This window comes from Panthera leo, chromosome A1 (genome assembly GCF_018350215.1).
Source record: "Panthera leo isolate Ple1 chromosome A1, P.leo_Ple1_pat1.1, whole genome shotgun sequence".
Lineage (NCBI taxonomy): Eukaryota > Metazoa > Chordata > Mammalia > Carnivora > Felidae > Panthera > Panthera leo.
In genome coordinates, this window is record NC_056679.1 from 87830569 (window position 1) to 87841366 (window position 10798).

Here is a 10798-nt window from a genome sequence, read left to right on the forward strand (position 1 = left end):
AGGCTCATGAAAAGATGCTCAACATTGCTCCTCATCAGGGAAATACAAATCAAAACCACACCTAGGTATCACCTCATGCCAGTCAGAGTGGCTAAAATGAACAAAATCAGGAGACTATACATCCTGACAAAGATGTGGAGAAATGAGAACACTCCTGCATTTTTGGGGGGAATGCAAACTGGTCGAGCTGCTCTGGAAAACAGTGTGGGTGTTCGTCCAAATATTAAAAACGGATCTACCCTATGACCCAGCAGTAGCACTGCTAGGAATTCACCCAAGGGATACAGAAGTGCTGATACATAGGGGCACTTGTACCCCAATGTTTATAGCAGCATTTTCAACAATAACCAAATTATGGAAAGAGCCTCAATGTCCATCAACTGATGAATGGATAAAGAAATTATGGTTTATATACACAATGGAATACTACATGGCAATGATAAAGAATGAAATATGGCCTTTTGTAGCAACGTGGATCGAACTGGAGAATATTATGCTAAGTGAAAGAAGTCATACAGAGAAAAAGATACCATATATTTTCACTGTTATGTGGATCCTGAGAAACTTAACATAAGACCATGGGGGAGGGGAAGGAAAAATAAATTAGATAGGAAGGGAGCCAAAACATAAGAGACTCTTAAAAACTGAGAACAAAATGAGGGTTGATGGGGGGTGGGAGTGAGGGGAGGGTGGGTGATGGATATTGAGGAGGGCACCTGTTGGGATGAGCACTGGGTGTTGTATGGAAACCAATATGACAATAAATTTCATATCAAAAAAAAAAGGAAAGAGAGGAGGTGAAGGGAGGAGAGAGAAGAAGCAGATGAGGACAGGGAAGGTAGGAGGGGGAAGTGAGGGAAGAGGGGGAGGGGAGAATAGGGAGAAAGAGGGGGAGTAGAATGAAGAGGTGGAGGAAGGGAATGGAGGAGAAGGAGTATGGAGAGTAGGAGGGGAGGGGAGGAATGAGAGGGGAGGAGACGTGAGGGAGGGGAGAAGAGGAGGAGGAGGGGAGGGCAAAGAATGAGGGAGGAGGACAGGGAGGGGAGTAGGGGTGGGGAAGTGGAGGAGTAAGGAGAGGAGGATTGGGAAATGAAGAGGAGGAGGGGGAGGGGAGGTCGGAGAGGTGAGCACCAGGAGGAGGAGGAAGGCGAGGGAAGGGGAGGGAAGCCAGACATTAACCGCCCCTCTCCACCACCCCACCCCCACCCCACCCCGGCTCCATAGGAGGTAAGGGAGAGTTTCCTCCTTATACTCATGAGAGCCTTCCCAGGACCACAAAGGCCCACACAGAGGGTTGTGGGTAAGAACCACCACCAGGCACTGGATGACCCAAGCCCTTGCCTTCCCAGGGCCACAAAGACCCCACACAGAGGTGTGTGGGTAAGGACAACCACCAGGCACTGGATGACCCAAGCCCTTGCCTACCCAGGACCACAAAGGCCCCAGGCTGAGGGTTGTGGGAAAGAACTACCACTGGGCACTGCATGAACCAAGCACTTGCCTTCCCGGGGACACAAAGGACCCATGCAGAGGAATGTTGATAAGAACTACCACCAGGAACTGGATGACCCAAGCGCTTCATTCCATTGATACCGCGGTATTTCTCTGAGGACATCTCACCTTTCCTCCCCGCCCCAACCACATGGCACCTGCACCGTCCGCCTAAGGGACGCTCCCCTCCACCCCCAGCTGCTTCTTTCCCTGGAGGAGTCCCCGAGGATCTTCCTGGTGGAGGCATTGCCCTCTTGTTCACTGAGGTCAGTGCAGGAGACGCAAGGACCTCTCGGAGATCACGTGACAAAGGACCTAATGTGCAGAAGGAACCCTCCCATTGTAGGACTGGAGGCCAGGGAGCCAGAGGAGGGGGTGGGTCCTGCAAGGGGGTGGCCCAGGTGGTGCCTGCGGCCAAGCCATAAGTCCCAGTGGACTTGGAGAGCTGAGCCAAGTACCCGTGATGGGGTGGGGGGAGGGCACACACCAGCTTAAATGCTGGGAGGACCCAAAAAGACACTGTGAACACAGCCCAGGGCAGGAAGCAAGAGGCTGGCGTGTGGCAGGGGCAGGTGGGCGCGGGGTGGGGGTGGGGGGGACGGGGAGGGGCCCTTCAACTCTCCTAGGGCCTCTGCCCTCTGTAGGACAGACCCTGCAGGGAGCCAGGCTCAAGGCAGGTGCAGGTGTGCGTGGACCACGCAAGCTCACTGGGTCCTGGCGCATCCCTGGAGCAGAGTGCTGGACTGCACACGCATCCCTGCAGGGGGCGCCCGGGAGCCTGCAACTTGGAGATTTCCCTTCTACCTTATGTGTTTTCCATTTGTTTTTTTCTTTTTTTCAAGTTGCGGTGACATTCCCATAACACAAAGTCAACCACATTGAAGTGAACGATCCAGTGACATGCAGCACACTGATACAGGCTTGTACGGCCACCACCTGGGTTTCGTGCCAGAACAAACCCCGAACTGCTTTGTGGTTATATTTCCCCCTCATCCCCACTGCCTGACAACCATCAATCTGCTCTCTGTCTGTCTGCATGTACCTGTCCTGGACATGCCATGGCAATGGGACACTACAGTCTGGGGCCCCCTGTGTCCTTCCTTCCACCTTGACTCAGGGAGCCCGTCCCCATCTGGGGTTTATCACTACCCCTGAGGGCCTTGGTGCCATCTCCAGGAGCTCTTCCCACTCAGGTAAAAGGCTGCGGACCATGTGCATGCTCACCAAGGACCACTTGTCCAGGTGCGCCCACCTTCAGGATCCATTCCATCACGGCTGCCAAACCCCTTAGGTGCTTCCTCTAATGTCACATCCCCAGTCCTCCATCCTGACTCAGAAGTATACCCAACCTGGGTTTTAGATGATGTCATTATCTGCTTAAAGCAATGCACGGGGAGATGAAAATGAGTGGCAGCATAACTCTTCGTATTTATATAGAACAGGGGAGCAACTTGATTACCAAATAGTTCGCTCTCCTTATAGGAATACAGAGGACGGTGTGGGTTGGCAGCATCAGCCCCTGTGTGAGCACGGATTTGGGAAGGGGACACAAAACTCAGTCCATAAAAATCTGCTGAATTCAACCAAATATCCCACCTCCAGGAGGGACACAAACTTTCCCTAACTGTTTTTTTCCCTCCAAAACTCTCCCAGAAAATGTGCAGACTTTTGGGTCAACAGGAGGGAAGAACAGGTAGAGTTCAGGCCAGTGTCTTACTCACACAAGGGGTAATGGGGCCGAGTGTTCTGAGCCCAGCCCAAGTCAGGTCCCCAATGAGGAAAGACTGTCATGGCCCCAGACATGGAGGAGGAGGTGGCCTGATTTCCTGCACAGGAGTCTGGGGTGGGGGGCAAATGCTAGAATTTGACCAACTTCAACCTGAACATGAGAAACTTTCCCAAAGGGACCAGGCCCAGCCTGTCCAGGACTGGAGGTGTTTGATAATGCAGAAACTTTATCTGAGTCCTCCAGCCTCTGCCCTTGGCCTGCATCCACGCACTCAAGAGCCAGGTCTCCACCTAGGGGCTCCTGGCACCAGCCCAGACAGCCATCCCCACCCCAGGGGTTCCTTGCTGGGTCTTTCTCTCTCCCCTTATCTCCTGCTACCAGGGCCTTGCTCCCCAACACTCAGTGTGTTCAGTTCTGTCAAACACACCCTTTAAGAAGCCCTTGGTTTGTTTATTTTTTTGTTGCACCTTCCAGAAAGGCACAGTTGATCATTTTTCCAGAAAGTCCTAGGATTCTACAGAAGCTGGGGAGCTCAGCCGCTGTTCTCTCCTATCACATCTGGAAGACTTGTTCTACACCTTTCCTGGAACTTGTGGAGAAGTCAAGCGATCCCCTCAAGGCCACAGAATCTCCCTGGGAAGCCCTCCAGCCCTACTACTTGGAAAGGTGAGTACTTTCTATTTTAAGGGCACTCATCCACATGTCTGTGTTCTCCACCTCTCCCCTATTCTTGAGTGACAGGGAGACCCCAGTGGCTTTGACCAAAGGAAGGCAAACACGGAAGAGAATGAGGGCAAGTGCCAACATACCTCCTCATGCCAGACCTGCATGAGGAGGTGCTGGGCCGAATCGCCCAGACCAGCACATGTGGTTCAGAACACTTGTTCTCAAAGCTGAGTTCATAAATATAAATCTTTGGAGCATGCTGGCCTCAGGCCATGTCTGTCTAGGAGCCCTCTGGCTCGAGTGCTCCTTCCTCCAACTGCGAGTTTCCTTGGGCTGTCAGGGGGTTGACAGAGGTACTTCTGGCCTTGGAGTCACCCGACTAGGGGGTGGCTTTTCTCTCCCAGCGTGCTCATCTTCCATGACAGAGCACAGCCAGAGGTCGGGCAAGGCTCCTACACAAACAGGTGAGGAGACAGAGCCCGTTCACAGGAGGATGTGTCCATGGTGTTTTGCAGACACATGACCACAAGAGAAAGGTCATCCACAAGTAGGTGGACACAAGAGCAGGTGGTCACTGTTGTGTCTCTGTATCTAGGGTAAGCAACTTGTGCAGGAGTAAGAGGGGCCAAGATAGTGAAAAGGGAACTTTCTCTCCCCTAGCCATGTTTCCTTCACTTCTGTTAGCCTCCCAGTGTTGACTCATCCCCCACCAAGACAGAGAGAGAGAGAGAACAAGAAAGAGAGACAGAGAGAGATAGAGTAGTAGAGAGAAAGAGAGAGAGACAGAGACAGACAGGGACAGAGAGAGAAACAGGGAGAGACAGGGAGAGAAGCTGAGAAACACAAAGACAGAAACCGAGACTAACAGAAGCAGACAGACAGACTGGAACAGAGAGAGACAGAGACAGAAACAGAAACAGAGAGAGACAGAGATAGAAACCAAGAGAGACGGTGACATACAGAGATAGAGACAGAGACAGGAACAGAGAGAGACAGAGACAGAAACAGAAACAGAGAGAAACAAAGGGAGACAGAGACAGAGAGTGACAGAGACAGAAAAAAAAAAGGAAAGAGACAGACAGACATAGTTGGAGAGAGACATAGAAACCAAGAGAGGCTGAGATACAGAGAGAGACAGATACAGAAACAGAGAGACAGAGACAGAGACAGGGAAAGACAGAGATGGACAAAGAGACACACAGACAGAGACAGACAGAGACAAAGACAGAAATAGAGACAGAGACAGAGAGAGATAGAAACAGAGAGACAGAGACAGAGAGAGAGAGACAAAGATAGAAACAGAAGGAGAAAGACAGAGACAGAAACTGAGAGAGACAGAGACAGAAAGAGAGTCAGAGACAGAGACATAGACAGACAGGTACAGAGAGAAACAGAGAAATACAGAGAGACAGAGACAGAAACCAAGAGAGACAGAAATTAACTCAGTCCTGCCCTGTCTCCAGTGTCTGGGGCTCAGGCCTCTCTGTCTCCAGCAGCCATGGCAAACACACAAGGTCGAGACATCTTTCCACCCAGCTGCTCCATCATCTTCCTCCTCCTGCAGCTTCTGTCCTACAGCCTCTCTGCAAAGGGTAGGAGAGCTCCCCATGTCCCTTCCCCATGTTAGGAGGGAACCCCATGCATGGACAGGAACACAGTAGAGGGCTGAACTTGATCCAAGCAGTCCTTCCCTAGGGACCCTGGGCACCAGCATGGGGTGGTGGTAGGGAACCTGGGTGTGGGTGGGTGTCCCCTGGGCATGGGCAGGGGGAGACACTGGGCACAGTTTAGGGGGGGGACCTTGTGCCCGGTGGGGTGGATGGCCCGTGGTTTCCTCTCATCTGGCCTAACCCATGCTTTCTGCTATGACCTCATAAGGGAAAACCGATTTCTCTGTCTCTGGTCCCGGCCAACCGGTCCTGGCTATGGTGGGGGAAAGTGCGAAGCTGCAATGCCATCTGTCCCTCAATATCAGTGCGGAGGACATGGAGGTGAGGTGGTACAGGGAGGAGCTGTCCCCAGCCGTGCACCTGAGCAAGAAAGGCACGGACATGCCTGAAGAGCAGATGTGGCAGTATAAGGGCAGGACGACCTTCCGGACAGCTGGCCCGGCCAAGGACCAAGCTGTGCTGACCATATACAACGTCACCGTGTTCGATAACGGGACCTTCCACTGCGAGTTCAAAGACAGCACAGGGTCTGCAGATGCCACCCTGTGGCTGAGAGTGGCAGGTGAGGGTTGCTGCTGGGGCCCCTGACCTTCTCCTGGTCTGCCTGAGACCTTTTTCCCCCAGCTGCAGATCGTCCCATTATGACCCAAGCCTGGGCGCTTCCCACAGCGGGCGCTAATGTGTTTCACAAGGACAGGTACATTCAGGACACCTAGCTCCTTTTCAAAGTTACCCCCACTGTCCCGGAGAGAGGGATAGCAGAGGTAGGGATGGGAGGACAAAGGCAGAAAGAGACACAGAGAGGAAAAGACACCGATTTTGCAATACAGGAAAGGTATTTGATCTTCCTGGGCCTTTTCTGTTTTGTTCTGTGGTTTCTCAGAAGAGGGTAGCATATATGGCATATAAATATTACACAAAGCAAGTAGTCTGAAAAACCCTGATACCTGTTGGAAATTTTCAGGATCTGTGCTTTTCTGTCAGAAATGGTAATGGTTGCAGAGGCTGCAAAGCCTGTCTCTTCCCACAGGGCTGGGCTCTGAGCCCAGAATCCAAGTGCGAGCTGGCCGGGATGAAGGTATCAGGGCAGAGTGCACCTCGGAGGGCTGGTACCCAGAGCCCCGGGTGGAGTGGAGAGACTTCAGGGGACAGACCCTACCTTCCACGACCAACCTCACAGTGTCACCGACGGGCCTCTTTGCGGTGGTGTCCAATGTGACTGTCTGGGACAGGGGCATGGGGAACCTCTCTTGCTCTATCTCCAACCCCCTCCTCCAGGAGAGGATGGAGACCAAGAGCCACCTACCTGGTGAGTGTTCTGCTCCATTCGACCTCAAGATCTCTGAGCACCCCAGACAGTCAGTAGTTAATATCCAATACTCCCCATAGTTCCTTGTGATGAGACCTTGTGAGATCTAGTCTGTCAGCTTCCAGCTATACAACACAGTAGTTAACTATAGTTTCCATGCTGTATGTCACCTCCTTGGGACTTATTTTATAACTGAAAGTTTGCACCTTTGACCCTCTTCACCCATTAGCTTCCCGATCTCTCACCTCTGGAAACCACCAATCTGTTCTCTCTGTCTATGACTAGGCTTTCTGGTTTTCTGGAGGTTTGGATGGTGTTTTGTTTCATTTTAGATTTAACTTATCGGTGAGATCCTACACATTTTTCCCTGTCGAACCTCACTTAGCAAAGTGCCCTCAGGTGCATCCATATTGTAGAAAATGCCTGGATTTCCTTCTTGGTTATAGCTGAATAGCAGCCCTTTGTACAAATATATATATATATATATATATATATATATATATATATATATATATATATATATAATTTTCTTTATCCTTTCATCCATAGGTGGACACTTGGGCTGTTTCCATATCTTGACTATTGTAAATAACACTGCAATAAATGTAGGGGTGCATTATCTTTCTCAGTTAATATTTTTGTTTTCTTTGGATTAATACCCAGAAGTGGATTGATGTGGTAGTTCTATTTTTATTTTGGGGGGGGGGATGTCCATCATCTTCTCCACAGTGACTGCACGGATAGCTCCTTTCGTATTAGCAGTAAACAGTATTCCCTTGTCTGGATGAACCACAGCCTGTTTATGCATTCACATTCTGAAGGACACCTGGGGGCTTCCAAGTTTCACTCTGTATAAAATTTTCCTTCTAAACAACCTCAAGTTTCATAAAATTTGCAGGAATGATACACAGAATGCAGACCCACTCAGTATTTAACCTTTTGCCATTTGTCTACCATCTCTCTCCTGTGTGTCTGTCCATGTCTGTCTGTGCAAAGGCACACACATGTTTTCAGGTCATGTTAGGTTAGTTCACAAGCACCTGTCCCCTGACTCATTAACCCTGTGGCTTGTGTGCCCTAAGAACACAGGTGCTCTCTTACCCTGGTATTCTTGCCTCCCCAAACTCTCTTTTAGCTCAGATGCCCAAAAGTTTCCCATCAATGGCATGGAGGGCAGTGGTGCCTGTGATCCTCATTGTGGTGGGGCTTGTAGCAGCTGTCTTGTGGCAGGAGCCACCTGTCTTTTCTGGAAACGTCAGAGGGACAGGAATAGGGTGCAGCTGGAAGAAGAGAGACTGAACAGAGAAGAGGAACAGCTGTCCCAAGGTAAGCAGGCCCCAGTGGGACAGACGTGCCCCTTCCAGCCAGGGCACTTATGTAGAGCCCTGCATGAAGGCTCTCCTTCATGCACCCTCAAGCACAGGAGGAATGGGAGAGACCTGCCCAGGCCCCAGCTCAGGGACTTCCCACCTACCATATGCCCAGTGAGATCCTCCATCACTAAGAGGTGCTTGGCTGCTCTTCACTGGGTGACTTGGGGAAGGCTGGCAGGTCTCTGCTATGGAGACAGATGTGAGCTTGAACCTGGGAAAGTCTATCAGTCGAGGGTGATGACAACATCCTGAAAATGCTCAAGCAACAAATACAGCAGCAAGCCTGTCACCTGAGAGGATCTTGTTGTGAGCGCGGGGATCATCATCAGTATGGATCATTCCACTCGCCTGTCTGCTCTCCTCCCTGCCTCCTGTGTCCTTGCTCATAGCTGTCAGGCCCCAATCTGGGGAACAGGTCAGAGATGTGTCTTTATGACAGACATGGGAAGGCTGGGCCATCAGGCCTGCCCCACAAAACCTTTCCCTAGGAATACAGTGACCTGGATTGTTTTTTGGGCACTGAAGAAGGGATATTTGCTCTTCCTTTACAGGGTCCTTGCGAGAGCTCATTACATCCTGTTTTGACTTAGCTTCACAGAACATGAGCTTTCGCCCCATCTGGTCAGTGCAAACCCTACAGTTTCACATCTTTCTGTTTCATTTCAGGCTGGCCAGAGGACATCATCTATGGTGAGGACCATGCTGGGGGCTGGAAGGGTCTGCTCCCTGCATGTGTGTTTATGGGTGCATGTGTGAGTGCATGTATGTGTGGGTGTTATGTGTGCATGTTGTACATTTATGTGCTCATGTGTGTGTGCATGTTATGCACATATGTGCATGTGTTTCCATGTGTGTGTGTGCAGTGTGTACAAGTATGTGCATTTGTGCATGTGTGTTCATGTGTGCCTTGTATGCACATGCACTCGTGTTTCTGTGTGTATGTGCATGTGCATATGGGTGCTGTGTTTGCATGTTGTACATCTATGTGCATGTGTGTGTTTGTGTGTATGTGTGCACATACACTCATGTGTATGCACATGGGCTCATGTGTATGTGCACGTGTGTGCACACATGTGTGATCCATTCTATTGCAGAGTGCAGAAATGCTGTGCTAAATGCTGGTTCCATGGCTGTAAACACCAAGTTTAGCTGCCCTGAGAGACCTTAGCTCCTGTTTACTACCTGAGGGACAGACGGGGTGCAGAGCCTGGGCAGCAAGAGAGCCCGATCTTCTGAGGCACAGTCACTGTGGGGGACACTGTTAACAAAGAGAGTGCAGAGCCAGGACACTGTGCACAGGGTCCTGGACAGAGAATGGTGACACACAGGGAGCCACCTCTGCTGCTCTGGGATGGCCTGTGTGCACAGGGTCCTGGACAGAGAATGGGGACGCACAGGGACTCCCAAGGAGGCATGGTTCCACCTCCATGCAGGAGCATAGGTGGGGACCCTAACCCCTAAATCTGATCCTCTCCTCTTCCCACAGTGAGCCCATCCCTGGACCCCGACACTGCAAGCCCCAAGCTCGCTCTCTCTGAGGACAGGAAGACTGTGAGGCGGCTGTTCTTTGAACAAGAGCTGCCCAACGCCCCCAGCAGATTCGACTGGGACCCCTGTGTGCTGGGCCTGGAGCAGTTCTCAGCTGGGAGGTATTACTGGGAGGTCCAGGTGGGGCACAGGAAGACCTGGAACCTGGGCGTGTGTCTGGAGAGCTTGGATTGGACGGGAAGGATCCTCAAGGCCCCCCAGCATGGACTCTGGGCCCTGGAGCTGTACAAGAAGGGGTTCTGGGCGCTTGCCTTCCCAAGAGTTCACCTGCACCCTTCGGGGCCCCTGCATCGTGTGGGCGTTTTCCTGGACTGTGATGCAGGCAGAATCTCCTTCTACAGCATGGGCAATGGATCCTTTGTCTACGCGTTCTCTGGACTGTCCTTCTCGGCACCCCTGAGGCCATTCTTCTGCCTCTCGACACACGACCCCAGCCCCCTGACCATCTGTTCAGAACGGCAGCCCCCAGAGGCCTTGAGGCCTCCTCAGGGTGAGGGACAGGACAGGGTGGGAACCCTCCTCCAGCAAGACCCATGATCTCTCTGCTCCAGCCTGTCACCAATTTGGGGGAGATGTATACATTCTAAGTCCCAGCTAGATCACATACAAGGCTAAACCTTTCTGAATAATCCCCTATTACCTTCATTTTCCTTCCCTGTAAAATACTGGCAGTATATTATGGGCTGAATCATGTCCCCTCCAGTTCACATGTTGAAGCTCCAATCCCCAGGGCCTCAGAACGGGGCTGGATTTGGAGATGGGGTCTTTACAGAGGTGGTTCAGGTAAAAGGAAGTCACTAGGGTAGGCCCTGATCCCATCTGATCCCATGTGACTGGGGTCCTTAATAGAAGAGGGGATCAGGGCATAGACACACACAGGGGACAACCGTGTAAGGACATGGGGAGGAGATGGCATGTGCACGCCAGGGAGAGAAGCCTCAGGAGGAACCAGCCCTGCCCACACCTGGATCTCATGCTTCCAGTTCCCAGGACTGGGAAAAAATAAATGCGT

At 51.5% G+C, this 10798-nt stretch overlaps 1 protein-coding gene across 1 annotated transcript; it reads left to right on the forward strand.

The window, feature by feature from the left end:
• The first annotated feature begins 3813 nt into the window (after window positions 1–3813).
• On the forward strand, window positions 3814–10491 carry LOC122215764 (butyrophilin-like protein 10). The gene is given in 8 exon segments (XM_042931513.1): window positions 3814–3886; window positions 5380–5478; window positions 5765–6118; window positions 6587–6865; window positions 8001–8080; window positions 8083–8191; window positions 8905–8928; window positions 9725–10491. Coding segments are annotated over 7 exon segments (1539 nt in total). The 5' UTR covers window positions 3814–3886; window positions 5380–5384; the 3' UTR covers window positions 10324–10491.
• The last annotated feature ends 307 nt before the right edge of the window (window positions 10492–10798 follow it).